Source organism: Aureobasidium namibiae (assembly GCF_000721765.1).
Source record: "Aureobasidium namibiae CBS 147.97 unplaced genomic scaffold scaffold_15, whole genome shotgun sequence".
Classification (NCBI taxonomy): Eukaryota; Fungi; Ascomycota; class Dothideomycetes; order Dothideales; family Saccotheciaceae; genus Aureobasidium; species Aureobasidium namibiae.
The window spans coordinates 304,932-326,757 of record NW_013581194.1 but is presented as its reverse complement, the minus strand read 5'-3'; the positions used below and the strand labels follow the sequence as shown (position 1 = coordinate 326,757).

Below are 21,826 nucleotides of genomic sequence, written 5' to 3'. Positions count from 1 at the left end.
AAAAAAATGATGTCCTGATTACCGCCGTCTGATGGCCTTTGCAAGAAAAAGGAAGACACGAATTAATTGGAAGAGGAAAGAAGGAAGTTGCGATTGTAATGGTGTATTAATGGTGCTTTTAACAGCTATGCTTTATCCATCTGTGAACAAATATAGAAAGAGCAAAAGAGGAAAGAGGCGATATAGGGGGCCAAGAAATCAAACAAATGCCTAAAACGCCAAAAGACTGTTTTTACAAAGAACTACATGTATGTGGTCAACGAGGAAGGAGCAGACCGCACATCATCAACGATACTTGGCCAAATCATCCTCCACCTCATCCTCGTCCTCCTCACCCTCTAGCATCTCATCGTCAAGACCAATCTCCTCACTGACAACATCCGTACACCTTCCACAAAGTGATTCAGGCTCATCAGAAGTGTATTGCCAGCATCTGATGCATTTCTCGCCGTTGGGAGGCAACACTACGGCTTTACCAGTAGCAGGTGCATCATCATCACCACATTCGAACTCACATTCGAATTTCCAGGCTGGTGGCTCATCAGGTTCTAGAAGCATAGCGCGAAGTTTCTCATCTGGCTCTTGCTCGGCTACCTTGCGGCGGAAGTCTGGGTCGTCGGGGACCATCGTGGCTTCGGAGACGACAAAGAGTTCGGCTAGCTCGTCGTTTGTGCCGAGATCAGAGAGGAGGGCAAGCATCACTTTGCCAGTCTTGCGAGGCATCTGAAGCTCAACGCGGCACGCCAGTCCACTGCCAAGTCTGCCTGCTCTGCGTGCACTTTCTTGAGCAGATTTAACGGCTGTTGAGACAGTATTGAAGGTCTTGATGACCATCTCCATGGCACCTTCAGCTCTGTACGAGTCGAACTCGGCGCTGAATGGGTATTCCCATAGTCTTCTGTTGATGTTCATGACATCGTATGGTGCCCAATGTTCCGGAGTGTGTTCCCACACCTCTTCGATGAGATGAGGAGTGATGGGACCCAACATATGGCAGAGCTCTTCCATGATGATGGAGAGAACTGTTTGCGTATGTCTGCGAATTTCTTCGTCTTCGGCATACAATCTGTCCTTGATGACCTCAAAGTAGAAGCCTGAGAGATCGGTGTTGATGAATTTGTTGATGACTTGCACACCCTTGTGAAACTCATAGGCGGCACAATGTTTCCATACCTCTGCTGCCGTTTTGGAGAGTTGGTGAAGGGTGACTTGATCGGCAAAGTAGAGTTGCTGCAAAAGTTCTTCCACAGGCAAGGGAGCAGGATAGTCGTTCAACACACCAAGGAGCCATTTGAACGTCGTGCGGTACTTGTGAAGTGATGAGTGTACGGCCTGGAGGACAGGCTGGCCAATGACAACATCCTTGGTGTAGTCGCTGCTTGCAACCCATAATCGCAGAGCGTCAGGACCCATGGCGTCTTTCTTGGTTTGGACGGGACGGGGGACAGTCTTTGTTCCCTTCTTCGTTTTTGCCGGCGGAATGATGGTCCCGCTGATAATCTCTTCTGGAGAGATCACATTTCCTAATGATTTGCTCATCTTACGACCGGCTTGGTCGAGAGTAAATCCATGGGTAAAGATGGCCCCAACAGGGGTGTTGGCGGTATCAGTTTGGCCAGAGAGGTGGGTCAGGAGAAGAGACTGGAACCAACCACGATGCTGGTCGGAGCCCTCGAAAATCATATCTGCATGAGTGCCATCTTCGCGCTTTTCAAGCTGAGCCCAAGATGTTCCACTGTCAAACCAGACATCCATAGTGTCCTTGCCACGAATGTATGCTTCACGATCGAGGCCTGGCACAATCCAAGCAGGGTCGTCGGAAGCATCAGCCCACCAAGCATCGATACCGCGTTTCTGGATGGTCTTGATGATGTGTTCAATACTCATAACTGTCAGAAGAGCTTCACCTGTTTGCTTGTGGAACAGAGCTGGGATAGGCACACCCCAGGATCGCTGACGCGAGATGCACCACTGACTGCGACCTTTCAAGAAGCTTTCCAGACGTGATTTACCTGTTTCCGGAACGAACATGATGTCGTGGATGGCTTTCAGGGCAGATTCTTGAACACTGCCGACATCGGCGAACCATTGATCAGTAGCTCTGGTGATTACAGGTTGCTTTGTTCTCCAATCAATAGGGTTCTTGTGTCTGAAACTATGGGTCTTGAAGATCAGGGACGAGCCGGCTTTGAGCGAGGGGACAGAGAGCTTGGTATGAGGGTTCCTGAGCAAAGCTACGACGGCCTTTGCACCATCTTTCTCAACAGGGAGACCTTGAAGGTAGGAGGGGTCCGAGGGGAAAGCCTTGGTAGTGTACTTTCCATAATCGTCGACAGGGGCGAAAGCTGGACCAATACCCAGTTTCATGCACACGTTATAGTCGTCCATGCCGTGGCCAGGAGCGATGTGGACCAGACCGGTACCTGAGGTGGCAGTGACGAAGTCGGCATGAATGATCTTGTTGTGTTCCTGGGAGATGACATTGATGTACTCTGTGTTTTCCAGATCGGAGCCCGACAAGCTATCTACAAGAATGTTGATGGAGGCACCCTCAGGCAGATGGTTCTGTAGCGATTCGACACGGTCCTTTGCAACAATGACCTGGCCTCGCAAGTCGTTGGAGAGGTCTTCACCGGTGACTTGAAGCAGTACGTACTGCATGTCGGAACGTACGGCGATGGCCTTGTTGGCAGGCAGAGTCCAGGGAGTTGTGGTCCAGATCAAGGCGCTAACCGAGTCGGCTTGGACGGCAGGATTGTCGGCCAGGACCGAGGGCAGCTTGATCAAAGGGAACTTGACAAAGGCAGCGACAACGCGATGGTCTTCATCGTATTCGAGTTCGGCCTCGGCCAGGGCTGTACCGGAAGAGGGCGACCAGTGGACGGGCTTGTTCTGGCGGTAGATCAGACCTGTCGGGGAGATGGTCAGTATGGCATGCTAGAGGCTGACAAGGCTGAACAGGGACGAACCTCACCTTTTGCGACCATGTTCTTGAAGACTTGCAGCTGCTTGATCTCAAAGTCGGGGTCCATGGTCTTGTATGGCTTGTCCCACTCGCCCATGACACCCCAGGATCGGAAAGCATCCATTTGCTCCGAGATTGTCTTTGTCGCCAGTTGCTTTGCGGCGTCGCGGATGGCCAATGGGCCGAGACCAGCACCGTGAGCAACACTGGCCTCCTGCTTAGGATCATCGACCAGACTCTTGGCTTGCTTGTCTATGGTGGATTGCTGGTGGGCTTGCAGAGCCTTGAGCTCGATGGGCAAGCCGTGGCAGTCCCATCCTGGTCTGTATGACACTCTGAGGCCTCTCTTGGCGTAAGTTCTCAGGATGATGTCCTTGTTGATCTTGTTCAAGGCGTGTCCGACGTGTACGGGACCGTTTGCGTATGGAGGGCCATCGTGGAGGGTGAATGTGTTACGCTCGCCCCTTTCGTTCTCACTGGGGAGGTTCTCTTTTTGCCAGGCATAAAAGTCGTCGGCACATCGTGTTCGGTATTTGAGCAGTTCTTCGGTGGATGGTCTGGCGGGAAAAGTTGACTTGGGCAGGTGCAGCGTTTGCGACCAGGAGCCTGCCTCTGCCGCTGCTCGGAGTCCGCGTGTTAATCGAAACATGTTCAGTCCCTCGTCATGTCGTTCCTTCTCTTGCTACGTTGGTTCCTCCTTCCTTCTCTTCAATGTGATCGCTCTTGCCTTTGCTGGAAAAAAAGTCGTCATAGCTCCCACTGCTTCAGCCGACGGCGGACGCGCTGCCTTGGCGTGACTTTGTCGTCTTCACCGCCATCCAGAATACTTATTTTTGACCCAAACATCTGACAAACATGGCTGCGCCTTTGTTGCTATACAAGGCGACGAGACCCTCGTAGATTTCTCGTTACCGAGTTACTGCTTACTACAATCTTGTTTATCCCTGCCTGAAACCAATCTCACCATCAAGGCGTCTCAATTCCCGAAGCCTCACAGCTACTCGAGTACATTTTCCACCACTCTTGATTCAACCAAGTGCTCTTTCAACAAGACGTATCTTTTGGTATACGAAATATCCTGTCTCCCACTGGTCAATTGACCAAATCTCGACACCCTCAGTGCCTCGCCAATGCATGCATGTTTGCCTCGTCCACTTCAACAAGCAACCCTCAACCATCTGTCCATTGCTTGCTCGCCACGTTCCTTCCTCATGCCTTTATTCATGTTCATCGACTTTCCTCGGTGCTGGTATCACAATGGCCTATATGAGTCTGCAAGATGCCCCGAGAAATGTCGTACCGTTCATGCCGTCGACTCTTAGCTACCTTAGACTTGCATGACCATGTCCATCCATACTTCTTTCTTCTGTGTCGGCTTGATGTTTGATGAGGTAAGTCTTTTCTTGATCACCAAGTGCCAATCTCTCTGAACATTTGTCCTCCCAGCACGGTGTATGCCAGACAGTCGCTGAGCAATGCAACGACCATACCAACCTTGTAGCTTGGCTGAAGGTTTGTCACGACTGTGTTGTTCGTGATGCATTCTGACTATCCTAGAATACCGCCATCCTCAAAAAGAAGGTTAACGGACAGCGGTCCTGGGAAGACAAACGCAGATGGACTCATCGTATCCTGTGAGATCAGTCTTTTCTCTCCCTCGGACTTCAACTTATACCTTGCAGCATTGTCATCCGCTCAACTACTCGGTCTCCAACCTCTTGTCGGTTCGTCGACAAAACTTTGACCAGACGCCCTGTCTCACTTGACACTCATAACTTGCTCTGTGAGCATATACCCCGAGAGCGCATCAATCATTTGGGCTCGCCTCTGGTCTACGGGAGGCATGATTGTGACATTTGTCAGGGTATGTTTTCATCTTCCATGTTAATCTCACACCCGCTGACGAGATGGCGTCAGTCGCTTTACTACGTGCAGAGATTCAAGAACCCGCTGATGCACCACCCATACCCTTCTTCTGGCAAACAGCAATCTGGAAGCAACACCGGTTGAGCGCTTCAGTAATCGACTGCTCCGACTTTCGCTTCGCAATCCTGAACAGTAGCCTCGAGCACCAGATTCAACACTTGTACGATTACAGAGCTCTTCCGTTCCTCATTCTGCAAATCTACATCGAAGAACTCTTGAGCAGCATTGGAAGAGCAAAGATGTCCGAATACCGCATTGAACCACCTCCGACAGTCATCGAAAAGTACAATCACCACATCAATCTCAAACGCCAATGTCTCGCTTACATCCCTTTCCTCTGCTGGCTCATCGACTTTGATGTCTTGGCTGATACAGTGTTCGCCTGCGAGGCCTGTTTAAGATCATGTCTGTTGCACGACACACCCATCATCCAAGCAACACTGATCTATGCAGACCAAGAACTCGCTCATCTCAACCAACTCCTACACTTCCAACTCTGTTGTCACCATCCACATCTACCACCTCCTTCACCGCCGGCTCCCAAACCACCAACTCCCAAACCTCCTACACCCAAGCCTGCGACCCCCAAGCCGCCACACAACCCTTGCTGCAACCACTGCACGCATCCCAACCATCCAAACCATCTTCCCCATCTCTCCCTAACCCTCGTCCTCCCTCTCATCCTCTCCCTCCTTCTCTTGATCCCTCTCCTCCTTGTCGCCCTCTACATCCGCCACAACTGGAAGCTTACATGGCTCTTCTACATCTTCTCTCTGGCATTCCTCTGCCATCTCTTCATCCGCCACTACATACACTCATCTCTAGAGCACACCCGCAACAATATCTCAGCATGGGTGACTGAAACGAGAAAAGCGATTGTTGCGGCACTGATCTTGATTACTGTGTTTTTGCAATGTTGATGTTTTGAGGGGCTTTTTTTTTCTTTCTCAAGGTTGGTGATTCTCGTTGGTGGTGGACAAGGGTTAGAAGTTGATGTAGTGTGTGTCAAGTCAGAAATCTACTTTCTTTTTACCACGGCTTGATTTGATGGATACGCGTATCGCCTTGTTTGCGTATGCCAGCGTCGTCAATACGGTCAGGTGACTTGGCCATACAGTTAGGCAGGCTGGACAGCAGAACATCCATGATCATGGAATCAAAGTTGAGGATGAGATACAACGGTATAAACCACTTCACGAATGAGAAACAAGATCAGGTAGTATAAAAGTGTTTGTTCTTCTAAACTTTTTAATCATTGATCAAGTCATGCGGTGACTATCAATTGATAAAACTATTACATGAAGTTATGCTAGGGCATAGTGTACAGACGTAGCGATTCGTGAAAAAAAGAAACTCCTTCCTCCTTATGTCAACCTGATGGTGGTGTACATTTTTCGAGTTGCAATAGTGGTGGAGAGATGAGTCGACTTGCTTAGAGGAGAGCAGCGAAGCCGAGAGCGGCACCGAGGACACCACCGACAGCGGGAACGGCGTTGTGGCCAGCAGCACCAGTGGCAGATGAGGCAGCCGAGCTGGCAGCGGAACCGGCGCGAGAAGTGGCAGACGAAACAACACCACCGGCACCAGAGGAACCAGATGAGGCGCGGGACGAGGCACCGGACTGGGCAGATGAGACGGCGGAAGAGACGCGCGACGAGGCGGAGCTCAAGGCACCTGTGCCGGAGCTAAGGGCAGACGAGGCCGAGGATCTGAGGGAGGCCTCCTCGGATGAGAGGGAGCTCTTGGCCGAGCCAGTGGCAGTGGACTGGGCAGCCGAGAGGGAGCTCAGACGGGAGCTGATGTCGGCGCTCTCGGAGACGAGGCCAGATGAGACGGAGGCGAGGGCTGAAGAGGCACTGCCAGTGAGGGTGGAGACGGCACCAGCGGCACCCGAGGTTCCAGCACTTGCAATCGACGAGGCGCCAGAGACAGCCTCGCTGCCGACAGATGAAGCACCGGAGGCGACGACGGATCCGACGGAAGAGGCACCAGAGATACCCGAGCCAACACCAGAGGTGGCAGCAGAGACGACTGAACCAGCACCGCTAGTACCAGCAGAGATGATGGAACCACCGACCGAGGTGATGTCGGAAAGGATCTGTGCAGAGGCCGAGGCGGCGAGGGCAGCGCAGACGAAAGAGTACTTCATTTTGATGGTTGTGATGTGTGTGGATTGAAGTTTGGTGTAAGGTGTGTGTAGGTGATGAGTGGTTTGATGGACAAGATGTGGATTGAGATGGAGCTCAAAGAAGGTGCGGAGGTCAGCAGGTGTTTATATACGAAAGGAAAGGCGCGACTTTCACATCGCTTGCATTGCAACATCCGAGCATCGAATGACGGGGGACGTGAAACCCGGGCCCCCAATACAAAGGCCCTATACCTATTTGCTCTAGCAGTCTATCAGACCTGCCTCTGATTGGCCGTCATCGGCCTGTCTTGCCAATTTACCTTCCTACTTTCCATGTTACGAGCAAAAGGAGGCTGATCCACGCAAACACCTACGACTTTCGGCAGGTTCTGGCCACGGATGACGCATCTGCGTACGAACGAAGCAACAAATAGACGTCACAACCTTCTTTGGAGGCAAATTAGGTCAGGCAGGCGTTACCCGTCGTTTCGGCCTTGGGGGTTCAGGGGAGAGCTACTACGTAACGTGGGGAAGTGGCTGGAATGATCTGTTCGTTCCCGACATCTTGCATGAGAATTTCTATTTGTGTATGATCATGATCATCCGGCTGGTTGATTGATTGTTTTGATTTTCCAGGTTCTGCCGGCTTGAAGACCTCATCGACACGGGCAGCAACCGTGGCAAGAACATGGACAAGAATCAGCAAAACTGTAACAAGAGCTTTTACTTTGGAGGCTCGGAACAAGTTTTCCTTTCTCAGGAACATACTTCCGCCTACGTATATTGCCTTGGCGAAGCTGTTTCTAGAAATCCTTCCGGATGCTCCGATTCTGAGACGACGACATGACCTTGTGCGTGGACATGGCAACAAAGCATCGACACCCCGGTTCATTGCTGACGGCTGACCGCACGCATTGCTCTTCGTACTGTCCCGTCGCAATCTACACAGCCGTGATTGTGATGTTGGATGGCTGCTAGCAGCTCGTCCTAAGCTCATACTACTGCTTAGCCCTGTCTTGCGCCACTGCATAAGCCTCAACGTACTTGAAGTACGCGCGTCAGCCCAGCATAAAGGCTTGGCTTCTCGTTCGGCGACTCATGCTACCTCCGGAGGTGAGATCTGATCTGATGCTTTACGAGGTGCAATCCTGCTTGCAGACGGACTGCCAGGCGTGGACAAGGAGGAAAACAGGTTTTGCTGTAGACTGGCATCTGCGACTTACGACTCGATAGTAAGCATGTTGTTTTCTCTTTTCTTCTTTTTTACCCCATTTTTCTTTGCCGACGCTATCACCCTGGTTGATATAATTCTGCATCCTCGCGTAGCCAACGCTCAGAGGAAGCACTTGTTGGATCTTACGATAGTACGCACTCCTCAGACTAGTGCTACCATGGTATTGAAATAGCCATACTTGCTGTCCTTGACCGTGGTGGAGCACTCAATGTCGAAACTCAAAATCCGACAGCGGGGCTCTCGCCGAACATGCGTATATTCACGGATAGCGAGAGTAACTTACGCCTCATCGTCCAGTCGATCCATAATCTCATGAGCTGCCTTTGCATACACCCGACATGGCATGTCGATCGCCGTATCCCATGCCAGCTCCCAAAACCGTCGCTTCCAGAACGTCCATCTCCCTGCACAATATGTCCTTCCTTCCCACTGAGACTGTACAGAATGTTTATTGTCATCGTCAGGCAACTGATCCATGAAACAAAGCTCGCGAATCTTGCTTCCAGCAATCATGATCCAGGTCGCTGCAGGCGGCAAATACATACGCCACATCTCTCGCAACTCTCGCGTATCATCATATGGCCAATCCACGCCCTCATACATGGCAATGCTCGCTGCAAACGAAACATTGGGTTTTCTGTCCGCATGGACCATCAAGTTCGCGGCGAATATTGTGATGTTTAGTAGTTCCGGAGCCTGAGCATGCCATTCTGCATCATTGCAATCTGGATCGGCGATAGCTGAACAAACTCGTTAGCGACTTACATCAAACAAGGTGATACTACCTAAACAAGAAGCTGAGATCGCAAAGCTCCTCATTCTCAGACTCACTCATGCCGTATTCCCAAAACATTTGACTGAATTTGGGTAGATCCCGCCAGTACACCCAATATCCAAATTCCACAACTCTTCCCGAGCTAGAAATGACGTCTGGTTGGTTCCGCAATGCAATAACCAATTCAGCGAGTTGTGCAGGGGCATCGCCATCGATTGACCTTGCTGCTTGACAGATGATTGCCCAAAGAATGGCAATGTCATTCCGTTGCCTGGTCCTGAGACAAGGTTCGCAGATGTCCGCAATACAGCGCGCGGCTTTTGGAATTGAAAGCCCACCGGTCAAGAAGTATTCGATGGCATCGATGGCTTGGAGGTCCTCGTTCATGACGTCGGGATTTTGTGTGTGCATTCTTCTGTTCTCCCGCGCGCAAGTAGCCCAGACTGGAGCACATGTCATTGTTGCGACAAGCAAGGTATCTCGTGAAGCGACGTGGGTTAATTGTAGAGCCTTGCTGCCAACAGGTGTAGACAAGGGTTCGATGCGACATCTCCAAGCCCAGAAGGATGAGTTTTATCATACTCGGTGCGGCCATGGATAAAATATCAGGCTCTGTGCGCTCAAAACTATGTGAAGCCTGATAAATTATCCGTGGCCGTGGGGAGTAGAGTATACGTTGGGTATCCGAGTTAGGCAGTGATTGACTTCGATATGTGGCCAACGCCAGGGCCAATGGCACCGCCTCCCCGTGTGTTACACTCTGTCACGCCTGCACACCAATTGGCGAAATGTCGATATTCTTGCTCTTGTGCTTCAACTACGCCATCTTCACGACCACAACGTATTCTCGAGGCTGCGGTTACAACGACGAGGAACGCAAAGGCAGTGGTTTCGTGCTCTATGGATTGGCAATATAGACCCGACGTATCAGCCTCCAAAAGGTCATGTACAGATGTGACAACTTTCACCATATGGAGAAGCTCGAGTTGCATTGTTCTCTATCGCTAAGACTTTGGAGACAGTGGTGACACGGAGTAACCCAGCCCAATGTCTCCTAAGCAATTACCTGCTTATCTCCCGGTGAAAGAATCCCTTAGCATTTCCGACCAACGGCTTATACGAAATGGTGTGTTTCAACCGTCTCACATCAAATGAAAGACAATGCTGCGATATCCGTGACTGCAACGGTATATCTCTACTCTCCTTGACACCCCTTAACCCAGTCTCCTCAATATCTATGATCGTCTCTACAATCTTAGCGTAAGTGATACTGTTCAGCAGACCTTCCTGTCGATTTGACATCCGAAGCAGATGGACGATCTTCCGGCGGAGGGTTGGGTCGCGGCAGTGGCGAGAGACTTCATAGAGAGGGCCTATTACGCCCATGTCTAGAGAGAAAGAAGGGGCGAGTGGTGATACTTGTAGCGCGTCGGAGTCCGACAGACCTAAATTCGTTTGTGCCAAGGACACAATGGCGCGATAAAGAGGCAGGAACGAGTCAGTTATGGCAGCCTTTTTGTCTTCGCTTAGATTGGCAGCTTCTTCGGTGAGGATATCCGTGGTTTCGAGAAGTCTCCGCATGTGTAGGACATTATGGGCGGCAGTTTCTCGTGGGATTGGTTGTGTGGTATGAGCGACCTTGGAGACTCCTAGCATGATGCAGAGTCGTTGAATTCGTTCTTCCAATGTCAATTCGCCGAAAATAGCAGCACAGTCTTTTAGCAGGGCTTGACAGGAGGCACGCCAGTCGCCTAGTGCTTTGTACTTTGAAGATCCTTCTTTTGTCTCATGTTCACTGGGATTCGATCCGAACATGTCTTGATCGATTGACTTCGTCTTTTGTAAATACACGATGAATTTGATCAAGTAGTAGAGGAATGACTTACACGACGAGCATGTATCTGCAGACGAGAGATGATATCCTCATACAGAGGCACTTGCTGACTCCCAGAACTCGGCAACATGGCCACAGAGTGCTGGAGAAGTGAGACGGCAGAGGCAAGATGACCTTGCATGATCTCAATGCATATAAACACGATCGCTGTGGTCATTGCAGAACTCGAGTTGATCCTGTCCTTTATCTTTCCAGACACTGAATTGATATGACTTCGAATTGCAGCATCATAATGTTGTAGAGCCAACTGATTATGCTGTCCCTGACGCTGTGTATTCGTAAAGTCCCGATGGAGCTGGGAAAGTGCAATCAATGCATGTCTGGTAGCAACATCCTGTTGAGCCAATTGTAAGACATGGCAGTCCCAGAACTCCGAGGATGAGTTTCCTGCAAACTGTGGGATGGATACTCGCAGTAAGAAATCAATCGCACTGGATTCCTCTGCGGTTTTGTATACGTTCAAACTCAATTCGCGAGGGCGGCTTGGAGATGGTGTTTCAGATGCAGTATAACCATCGCATTTTCTACCGGTTGACGAACACTTCTGACAGCTTGGTCGTGCTTCGTCACATTTGATACGCCTGACTGGTAATGATCAGATTTGGTCCGGTATGGATTACGAGACAACTCACTTCTACGATGACGAATTAGCAAGCAGTATCGACCCGATCGACGAAGACAGCATACCTGCAGGTCACACATCCAGTCCGCGTCCTTGGTTTATACGGGCGCTTACTCTCTACAGTCCATTTATCTGGCATGATGTGATGCTCACCATTCTAAGTGCGGTGGAATGGACTGCTATGGATCCGAAACATCTCGAGATCACCAATCGCTTCTGTGGAGTGTGCCGGAAAGAAGGGTTAATGTTGATGAGAGCGGAAAAGATGGCAGACTGGGGGCAGGACAAAAACTGGAAATCTACGGCTTCGGCATGCGGATGCTTGCGACGCGGTGCTGTGAAAGTTTCGTGGCGGTGCACATAGACTTGCGGATTGTACTATGATTCATATATGATGTTACTCAGCCATGCTTCATTAATTGGTTGCGTGGCCCAATGGCAAGGCGCTTGACTACGAATCAAGAGATTGCAGGTTCGATCCCTGCCGTGATCATTTGCCTTTTGCTCCGAGTGTTTTGAAACGGTGCAGGTGTCCAGGAGTTGTTTCTTTTTCGCTTGCTCAAAAACATGATAATCCGTTAGACTTGGCATAACTTTGCGTGCCGGTAACAATTCTCGTGCGTGCTTGCCTCGAAAATCGGGCTTCTACCCTTGTCCTCTCTCCGCCGATCAACCTGTTTGCAATACTTTTTGCAAGATTGTCATCAAGTTCCCCTCTCTTCTTTCATAGCTACCAGAAGACAGTCTTTGGCACAGCAAGAGAAAGGCGATGTGGATAGTTCAAGAAGAGGATTCTTAATATTTGTATACATGGCGCATCGAACCCAACGCACCTCACCAATCTCATACCAACATCTCCCTTATTTGCAATCCAAACATATCAGGCGTATCAAAGGTCCATCTAGAACATAGATGAAACGGATCTCTACTCTCACACCAGTGCGTCCAGTGATGGACTAATTAATTCGGTCTATCAAGAGACGAGGAAGGTAGGGCATGCGGGATTGCTGCTCATCTTCCATCACAGTATCCTGGCTCTTTCGGGCTTCCTGAAGCCCAGCTCATCACGGTTAGCGCAGTGGTGTAGCCCATGATGAAGAGCCCAAAGATGACGAGCAAAATGTCAGCAATACGTTGCCACGAGCGAGTTGCGACAGCACGGTAATGCATAAGGGGCTACAATCATGATTAGTCCGAAGAACAACAAGACGAGCGAGGTTGACTTACAGGGTAAACGAAGACGAGAGGAATGCAGGCGAAACTTCCGACAAGCGCAACAAACTTGTCGAGCTGTCCTGCACCAGCCCACGCGATGACTGCACAGAGCGCAACCATGAAGAATCTGAATACGTTCTTCTTCCACTTAATCCAAGGGTTATACTTGCCGGTACGACTAAAGAGCTGTTGAGAAGTGATCTCAATAGCAGGGTAGATCTGCAGGGGAGTGGAGAGCAAGATGGCCACAGAGTAGATGAACTGCACGCTGTTGACAAGCTTGTTGTCCTGAGGCATGTTGAGGAGGACCACAGTCTTTGTGGAGCTACCGTAGGCGGCGTACGAAAGAGCGCCCATGGAGATGAAGATGACAGTGACTGCAACCATGACTGTTCCCAAGACACGAGGGAACTTCTTGGGGTCCTTCATACCGGATTGGATAGGAATAATAAGACCAATACCCTCGAAGGTGAAGATGGCAGTACCAATGAACAGGGTCCAGTCGTCCTTGTTGAACTGGATGATATCAGCGATACCGCCGTTGTCAACCAAGGTCAGAATGTCGTAGTAGTAGAGGTAAACAAGACCAAGGACAATGAACAAATCGGCAATCAAAGCGAGCTTCTGAATGTTGTTGATGTTGCGGTACAAGCTGAGAGGCAAGAACACGACCATCTGCATCAAGATCATGTATTTGATGTCGATGAAGGTACGACACTTTGTGACGGCCAAGACAAAAGCCTGCAGGTTTTCCGAGACAAAGACGATATAGGCCGAGGAGAAACCAATCTGACTGATGACGAGAGAAGAGTTGATGAGGTTGCGGAACCATCTGCCGTAGATCTTGCCGCCCATGTCACCGAAAGAGGCGTGGACCTTCAGACGGACGTTGACGAGCAGGATAAAACACCAGAAACTCAGGAGAGCGATACCCAGGAGGACCAAGTTACTGAACATCATACCGCCGTTGAGGTAGGCACGGGGCAGAAATAAGACTCCAGTTCCCACGAATGACTTGAGTAGTAGCATGGCAGCACCGCCAGGACTACCCTTGCCAGCTTGCTCCTTTCTTCTTCGCTTGCGCTTACCAGGGGTCAGTAACGCGCTGTCTTCGCCCCATTCGCGCTCTTGGCCATCCCGATCGTCGTCATCGTCGTCTTGGTAGGTTTCGGAAGTGAAGTATTCATCCGGCCCAAGAGCCTCATCGTCGTCTTCCAGCGATTCACCAGCGAAGTGACCGTAAAGGGTGAGGAACTCGATGAAGTTGTTGGCCAGGAACTGAGGTTGTTGACGAGCAGGGGGCTCGGTCTGAGCGCGAGTGGAGCCGTAGTTGGGTCTTGAGGTGCGTGCCTCGGGGGCAGGAGAACCAGCAGTACGGCGAATGTAGTCTCTGCGCAGACCTCCAGGCATTTTAATGTTTGTAAGTTCTGGGTCGTCTTCATTTGGGCGAGGCAGATTGACACTCAGACTTCTCTTCAAACGACCAGTCTCACGAGCCTGGCGCTCTCCCTCCTCACGCTCGCGCTCTTCGGTGTAGCGGTAGATGTGTCTTGTCATGTCTCCACCCTGCAATTGAAGACTCGAGAAGTGCTCCTCGTCGATGCCAGGCCCATTCTCGACAGAATTGGCGACTTCGGGAAGGGCTGATTGACGGAAGGATGACGAGACTTGGAGGTTCTGATGCGAGGTGCGCTGGGCGGGACCGACCAAGTGCCGGCGCAAAACCTCGAGGTCTTCGTTCTTGTTCGGACTTTGCGAGTACGAGGCATCGTCGGAATAGGCTTGGGCGGCGGGAGCAGGAGATGCAAAACGAGGCGGGCTTCCAGCAGCAAAGCTTCCTCTCAGGGCTTGCGACAGCGATGAGGGGCCGGGCCCGGGGATGGAGCCTCGAGGATATGACGCTCCGGGCAGAGGCTCATTGTCGTCTGCACTGTCGCGGCGGGAGTCGTCTTGGCCGTCGAGCTGACGCGGGGTGGGAATCTGTCTGATGGGAGGAGTGCCAAAGGGAACGGGACTCGCAAGTCTGGCGGTCGAGTAGCTGCGAGAAGACGGCGAGCCTTGGCCGTACGGGGAGGGTGAACGTGGGGGTGCGGACCCAATGGGTTGCGGTGATGTGCCGCTGCGATTGCCTGACATTGCTGCTCTGTCGGCTGAGGAAGGTGGTCGTCGATTGAAGAAGGAGCGCTCAAGAACAACAAGGGCCGTCGGCGGACGTTCAGGTCAACATGTCCAGATTGCAGATTACCCTACGCGAGGTCACTGGCTCGTACAAAGACCCTGCACTGACACCCGCAGCGGGTGCCCGCCGTCTCGTGTCCGCCTGACTTGGGGCAACGCCAGCCGAAGTCATCCAAGCCAAGCCTGTCCGCCGCATGCTTGTTTGTTCACATGCACAGTTGCACCTTCCTTCCGAGTCCTTCGAGCCTCACGATTTCCTTGTGTATATCGGCAATGACCTAGCTCTGTTCTCTGCTTGATTCGACGGCTTTGAAGTCGCAAGCTGTCTATATCTATTCGTCGTCGCTATCGCTGCCTGCCACCTCCTGTGCTTCATCCTCTCCATCGTCTGCCACCTCCGCCGGGCCATCCATGACGAATGCAACCAGGCATGTGATGCGGTGCCCTGTCTCATGCGTCCCTATCGACGTGGCAACTTGACGCACCGCTCCCTTTGCTTGTTCCCGAGCGTCTCCCAGAATCTCCGAAATATTGCATCTCCACAGCCTGACTGCGCCATCGCTGCTGCCCGTTATGAAGATCAGAGGTGCCCCGGCCTTGTGTTGCAACACCTCAAAGTCCTTTATCCTACCGCTGAATCCTGCCTGGTTGCCTCCCAGCTGTCCCAATGCCGCGCACTGCGGTACTTCCTCATCCTCCTTTTCGCTTTCAACCGTCGTCTTCAGGTCGTAGAAGATGATTCTGCCGTCCTCGGTCGAGATTGCCAGAATGCTGTGGTCATCACCGGCGGGCACGATGCGCATCTGGTGAAGTTTGGTGGGTGGTGAAGGTCGGATGATGGCTTTGGGCATTGAATCCTGCCACGTCTGTTAGTTGCGAGCACTTTTCCAACCGTGTCATGCACCACTTACCATGCCGTAAACCACTGCTCCCCTCTCAAAGCCAACAACATACTCCTCACCGTCCTCGCCCCACGCCAGCTTTCTCCCTTCGCCGCTGCTGTATCTGCCTTCGCCTGCAGCCTGCAACAAACTCTTGTCAAAGTTCAAGACTCCAGCCTTCTTGCCTGTCACCAGATTCCACAACCTCATACATCTTTCTCCCTTGCCGACAGTAACCATGACCTTCATGCTAGGGTGGATGGCAAAGTCATTGACACCGGTGGGTACCTCGCCTGGTCCAGCAGTGTCACCACTGGGCCGTCCAACGGCCTTGGGAATGGGACATTTGATTGTTGATAGTACAGTCCAGTCGCGGGTTCTTGAAATGGCAACAGTGTTGTCGTCGGCTGCACTGAAGAGCTTGCCTCGGGTAGGGAACTGTAGCTTGTTCACGCTACGCGCATGGTGTAGTAGACTGCCGAGTTCTTTGTTTCGGGGATTCTCGATGATGCTGGAAGTCGACAGACTAGGAAGTTGAGGTTTATCGCTGACAAGGGGTGGGGAGGTGGAAAGATTGTAGAGATTGATGCGCTCATCGGTGCTGCCGGTAGCAAGTACTCGCTTGTGGGCCTCGGTGGGCGCTGAGAGGCCCAGACAGCGGACAGCGCTCGAGTGGGCGGCAAACAAGAAGGTATCCGAGTATGTGGGGTCCTTTTGCTCTTCCTCTGACGGCTCGGCTTTGAGAAGGTGCTCAGAGACGGTGGCAGCGAAGCCGTGAAGCACTCTCTCGTAGGATCCGGTGACAATCTGGATAGAGAGAGATTCGGACGTGGGATCCTTTGTTGCGACGGCAGATGTGGTGGTAGCTTTTGTTGGCTTTGTCGATGTCGACTTTTTTGCAGACTTGGTGGGCTTGGCTGCTTCTGCGAATCTGGCAGTTTTTCCGTTGGTGGCACGGGTGCTCAGCTGCGCATCCTCGCTCTTTCTCTTGACCATGGTGAATGATGTTGTCGAGGCGGATGTGTTGGAGTTGTCGTGGTTGTAGAAAAAAGTAGAAAGTTTCCAAAGCTTGAGATGCGGCTCGCTTGGCGTGCGCGAGGGCGTCGTTGACGCGACCACGGCCCAGCTCATCAAGGAACACGCATCCAACTGCATATTCCAACTTCAATTCCCATCGAAACATTGCCGCGCCCGTCTTGATTCATTGAGCGACTGGTGCTGTGAATGCTCGGTCTCGAAATCTATGTCCCTAGCACATTTGCGAGATGGACCGCTTTCTGAACGCAAGGCTGCCAGAGCGTAAGTTGCCATCCACTGGTTCTACGGGCGCAAGTCATATCATCCTGTTCGCAAGCGCGACGCGAATTTAGAAAATCGCTCCGTTTCCGTTTCTGTTGCGTGGTTGTCGAGTTGTGCTGACAAGTCTGTCGTAGGGCATCCTTGACCAAGCGAGCTGCCCGCCTGCGCGCTTTGAACCAAATCACCAAATCCATCACCCAGCAATGTGGTCTCCCTCCTGCTCTCAACCTCGATTTTGACTCTCTTCCTTCTCCCCCGCACACTCCTTCCGAAGATTTACTGTTGAATGCTGCCGACTTGGAAAAGTAAGTAGTTGTGCCTTTCGAATTCATCTTCTATCTCTTATTTTTTTCTTCTCTGTTGTAGAGGTTTGCATTTCCAGGACTCGTTATTGCCTTTCTCCCTGGATGCTATAGAACAAAATCCCGCCATCAAAGCTTTAGCTCGAGACGTGTCTTCTCCGACCTATTCTGGAACCGCCAATGGCCGCTCTCACGTACCGGCCCCCAGTACCGACTCAGATCTCACTACGAACTCTCACAACAACTTGCGTCCGGAGAAGATAGACCCACAGCGGCACTCCAATGATGATTCTTCAGTCACTCCGTCTGGGCGCGATGGCCAAAGACATGGTCCACGCACCGTCCATCTCCCACCCAAAGAAGTTCAGGAAGAACGATTTCGCGAGAAGCAACTGCGTCAAGAAGCACGCCGGAAATCTGCTGTCGAGTCTGAAAAAGCTCAAACTGAAGCCGCATCATCGCCGATATCGACTGCCGGTGTTCCTTCAGTGGCTACGCCGGTGCCCGCCGGTCCATCGCCTTTGACCAGCACTGATGACGACATCACCTCCGCGAACCAGACTGTGAGTGTGCCTCCTAGCTTACAGCCATCGGTTGAGGAAGTTCGCGCCAAGGAAGAACACGACAAGCTATTACAATCGCAAAAGGAGACTGCCTACCAGGAGGCCCTTGGACACGAGGATGATTCCCCTGACGTGCAGTTGCGCCTCGAGCAGGAGCAAGCGGCAAAAGCGACCAGAGACGCTACATTGGATCCCAAGCCCTCCTTATTGGATGTTGACGACAATACTAGCACGACAATAGCAGCCCGTGATAGATCTCGAGCTGTTGCGTCTGTGCAAGCCCAATCCGAATCACCTTCAGACTCCGTTTCCGACGCCTCACAAAAGAAGAGAGCTCCACGTCCTTCACTTGTCAACATTATGCCACCTAAGGATCCCACCCTTGCTAATGCTGTCGTCGAGAACACAGGCTCTGTGCGCACTCAATCAACTATGGAAGTGAATGAATCGTCAAGACCGTCTCTTCTTGCTTCAAAGCGCGCCCACACGACAGGCGAAGTTCTCAAGGTCAAGACTGAGCAGCCAATTCTCAGGCGCCCACAGCGGCCGGTCAGGGAACAGCCGCAATCGCCAGCTTCGCTACGATGCTCAGAACTCTTGAAAAAAGAGGGCTACAACACCCTGAAAGGAGTGTCTGTCGAGCTCACCAAGGACTACCTGGAGCCACTGTACCGCATACAGGTCCACGAGCCTCCCAATGGCAGACCTTTGCATGAACTCTTGCAGAGAGCCAGTAAAGTCATCACGACTACCGAACAATTTGCCGGTTACCACGAGAGACAGGATCAACGAATTCTCAGGAGGATCTATCAGCTCCAGAATGCCAACCGCTGGTCCCTCAGACAAATGCAGCCTTGTGCTGAGCCAGCTGCTCCCAAAACACATATGGACCATCTCATGGCTGAGATGAAATGGATGAGGACCGATTTCCGTCAAGAGCGCAAGATGAAAAGAGCAACAGCCAAATTCTTCGCAGAACAATGTGTAGAATGGCACCGTGCAGACAAAGAGACGCGCAGGTTGATGCAAATCAGACTCAAGTCAGTCGAGGCGTTGCGTCAGGATACAGCGGCTCCACATTCTCCTGCCGAGTCGAACTTCGAGAACAGTGATAGACACAGCCAAGGAGCCCAATCGCCACCTGGACTGGACAATGATGTTGAATCCAGCGTTGAGGACTTTGACCCACCGAGGACACCGCAGTATGCCACCGTGGTTCCGTCTTCATTCTTCACTGCCATCAACATGGATAAGGACACGTTTCATATGCAGGACAACGAGACCTTGCACAGCGCTCTCGCCGAGCTCCCCCTACTCACTCCTTTCGACGAGGATGAGACACCCGCTCATTTGATTGTCAAACGTCCAACTCCGGCAGTGTCGAAGTTCTGTGCTGCCAAGATGATGATTGATGCCAGTGGCCCACTGAAGAAGAGAAGCCGATACGACTACAGTGATGAGGATGATACGATGGACGACGCTTCGAAGCCAGCCTCAAAGAAGCCACGTGCGAGCGAGGACGATTCAGGCTTGCGACCAGAACAGACAGACGTTGCTCTGTTCGAACCCGATAACAAGCTTTTGCGAAGTAGACTGCACCAAAACACCGCATTCCGGCCTCCGTCAGAGTTCCAGATGCCATCTTCACAATTCTACGAATTCAGAGTGGCATCGCAATGGACGGAAGAAGATCAACAAGCTCTGCGTCGTCTTGCCAAAGAATACTCGTTCAACTGGTCGCTCATTGCAGACAGTCTGTCATTATCCTCCACATTTACCAGCGCATCTGATAGACGTACACCATGGGAGTGCTTTGAGCGTTGGGTGGAGCTGGAGAGTCTTCCCAACGAGATGCGCAAAACTCTTTACTTCAAGACATGGAACCAGCGACTGGAGGGAGCGAATAGGAACAATGAAGCCAAGTACCAACAACAGGTCGCACAGCTTGCACAGACTCCAGGACAACCTCCTACAGTGATGCGGAAGAAGACAACACCATTCAAAGTCGACAAACGCAGACAGAATCGGTACTTGCACATGGTGGACGCGATGCGCAAACTGGCTAGAAAGCGGGAGCAACAAGCTCATAAGCAAGCCGAAGGTGAGGTTGCGCAGCGATACTTGGTACAACTTGAACTGACACAACCAACAGCCCAAAAAGCTGCGCACATGCGCAAGCAACATGAAAATGCAGCACCGAAGAACGGAATACCGACTCCTCAAGAATTCAGCAAGATGCGCCAGGAGCGAGACGTTCAGGTACATGCACGACAGGAACGCTACAGAGAGCAGATGCTCGTGCAACAACGTGTATGTTATGCAATATCATCGCTGTGTTTGTCAAATGCTTACGATCCTACAGCAGGCTCAAATGCAACGGAATGGTCAGATGCCGAACCAGCAAGCGCATTCTAATGCTAGTGCTCCAAACCGTCCTGGCGCCAACATGCCTCATCCTCCGGGCTCTCAAGCACAACCTGGTGGGCCTCAACAGGTTAACCATCAGGGTCTGCCAAACGGACAACACCCTAATACTGCTGCTCAAGCAGGTGCTCACCTCAACACGCCACAAACGGGAATGCGTGGTGGTATACCGCAAGCTCAGATGCAACCAAACATGCGTCCCGTGACCAACGGTCAAGTTCATGGAACGCCAGACGGTATGCAGCAGAGAGTACTCGAGGCGCAAAGGGCCAATCAAACAAAGATGAATGGGCAGCAGTACCAAATGGCACCACCAAATCGAGCAAGCCCTGGAGGTATGCATGTCCCCAATGGGGTGGGAAATCAGCCCGCAATGAACGGCATGCAGAACGTCCGCACTCCTGGTCCACAAGCACAAAACCATCAGTCGGCTACGAACGGCAGTGCTGCTTCACCGCACATGCCACCACCACCAACTCCCACAGGTCAACCGCAACAGTCGGTGTCACACTCTAGTGGCGTTGTCCCGAACATCACGTCAATCACTCACCAGCTACAAGCGCAATACCCGCAAGCGTCAGCAGAGAAGATCCAGGAGATGGCAACCGAACGCCTGCGACACATCCACCTGCAAGGACAGCACCAGCAATCTCATCAGCAGGCTCGTCAAAGCGCACTAAGTGCTGCTGCTGGAACACATGCAACTAATGTCATGCCAAACGGATCGCCAGCTTATCATCAGAATCAGACAGCCTTCCACCAGAACAACGGCAACGGACAGCATACAGCTTTCAACGCGAACAACGGCAACGCGACAGGCAACGCAAGCAATGCAAGTGCACAACAGTACGCTGCTGGTATGCGACAACGGGTTCTAGCTCAACAAAGCCAAATGCAACACCAGAACCAAAATCCCTCTGTGCCTAACAGCGGCAGCCCTCGAGTGGCACAGGCCAGTCCAGTACCTGGCATGGCGGCCCCGAGTCCAAACATGGCCTCTGCTCACCCATCGCCGAACGCACCTCTTGGTGGCAACAATCGTACGCCTACCCCTCAGATGAGAAGGATGGGCAGCGGTCAAGGGGCTTCGGCTTCTGGAACACCTCAGCCAGTACCTCAGCTGCAGCAGACGCCGTCTGCTATGCAGCGCCAAAGCCCTGTTGTTCAGCAAGCCAGTCCAAGACCTGTTTCTGCTGGTGTTGTGAGACAATAGTGTGGCTGCTCAGGAACGGTGCTGACTTGGTGGTCTGTGTGATGAAGAGCCGGAGGGTGTGGGCGGATGTATGACTAGTTAGTCGATGTAGAGGAAAGCGCAATCAGTTGTCGGCGTTCTTGCGAAAGGCCAAAGGAGCAGGCAGATAAGCATGGGGCTCATGGGCGGAGAAGGACTTGATATTCTGAAAATCATTGCGTTTTGAGC

The 21,826-nt window shown here is 51.9% G+C and overlaps 8 protein-coding genes across 8 annotated transcripts; 2 read left to right on the top strand and 6 right to left on the bottom strand.

Moving 5' to 3' along the window:
• Positions 1–366: 366 nt before the first annotated feature.
• On the bottom strand, positions 367–3,575 carry M436DRAFT_8886 (isoleucyl-tRNA synthetase; the record flags this gene model as incomplete). Its single annotated transcript, XM_013569300.1, has 2 exons — positions 367–2,909; positions 2,975–3,575. Coding segments are annotated over 2 exons (3,144 nt in total), but the record flags the coding sequence as incomplete, so codon positions are not given.
• Positions 3,576–4,308: 733 nt separating this feature from the next.
• On the top strand, positions 4,309–5,811 carry M436DRAFT_66104 (uncharacterized protein; the record flags this gene model as incomplete). Its single annotated transcript, XM_013569468.1, has 5 exons — positions 4,309–4,356; positions 4,412–4,477; positions 4,523–4,599; positions 4,648–4,748; positions 4,829–5,811. The coding sequence occupies 5 exons, from the start codon at positions 4,309–4,311 to the stop codon at positions 5,809–5,811; spliced, it is 1,275 nt and encodes a 424-aa protein (XP_013424922.1).
• A 512-nt stretch (positions 5,812–6,323) lies between these two features.
• On the bottom strand, positions 6,324–7,040 carry M436DRAFT_66103 (uncharacterized protein; the record flags this gene model as incomplete). The annotated part of the gene is made up of 1 exon (XM_013569467.1): positions 6,324–7,040. One exon carries the CDS (start codon positions 7,038–7,040, stop codon positions 6,324–6,326), a length of 717 nt encoding a protein of 238 aa, XP_013424921.1.
• Positions 7,041–8,532: 1,492 nt separating this feature from the next.
• On the bottom strand, positions 8,533–9,487 carry M436DRAFT_52982 (uncharacterized protein; the record flags this gene model as incomplete). Its single annotated transcript, XM_013569390.1, has 2 exons — positions 8,533–8,993; positions 9,085–9,487. 2 exons carry the CDS (start codon positions 9,485–9,487, stop codon positions 8,533–8,535), a joined length of 864 nt encoding a protein of 287 aa, XP_013424844.1.
• Positions 9,488–10,090: 603 nt separating this feature from the next.
• On the bottom strand, positions 10,091–11,683 carry M436DRAFT_52980 (uncharacterized protein; the record flags this gene model as incomplete). Its single annotated transcript, XM_013569389.1, has 3 exons — positions 10,091–10,858; positions 10,915–11,503; positions 11,610–11,683. The coding sequence occupies 3 exons, from the start codon at positions 11,681–11,683 to the stop codon at positions 10,091–10,093; spliced, it is 1,431 nt and encodes a 476-aa protein (XP_013424843.1).
• An 872-nt stretch (positions 11,684–12,555) lies between these two features.
• M436DRAFT_52989 (uncharacterized protein) lies at positions 12,556–14,895 on the bottom strand (the record flags this gene model as incomplete). The annotated part of the gene is made up of 2 exons (XM_013569392.1): positions 12,556–12,720; positions 12,772–14,895. 2 exons carry the CDS (start codon positions 14,893–14,895, stop codon positions 12,556–12,558), a joined length of 2,289 nt encoding a protein of 762 aa, XP_013424846.1.
• A 374-nt stretch (positions 14,896–15,269) lies between these two features.
• M436DRAFT_53228 (60S ribosome biogenesis protein-like protein Mak11) lies at positions 15,270–16,814 on the bottom strand (the record flags this gene model as incomplete). The annotated part of the gene is made up of 2 exons (XM_013569435.1): positions 15,270–15,794; positions 15,849–16,814. The coding sequence occupies 2 exons, from the start codon at positions 16,812–16,814 to the stop codon at positions 15,270–15,272; spliced, it is 1,491 nt and encodes a 496-aa protein (XP_013424889.1).
• A 247-nt stretch (positions 16,815–17,061) lies between these two features.
• M436DRAFT_84268 (uncharacterized protein) lies at positions 17,062–21,619 on the top strand (the record flags this gene model as incomplete). Its single annotated transcript, XM_013569523.1, has 5 exons — positions 17,062–17,117; positions 17,252–17,422; positions 17,484–20,083; positions 20,135–20,292; positions 20,345–21,619. 5 exons carry the CDS (start codon positions 17,062–17,064, stop codon positions 21,617–21,619), a joined length of 4,260 nt encoding a protein of 1,419 aa, XP_013424977.1.
• Between the last annotated feature and the right edge of the window lie 207 nt (positions 21,620–21,826).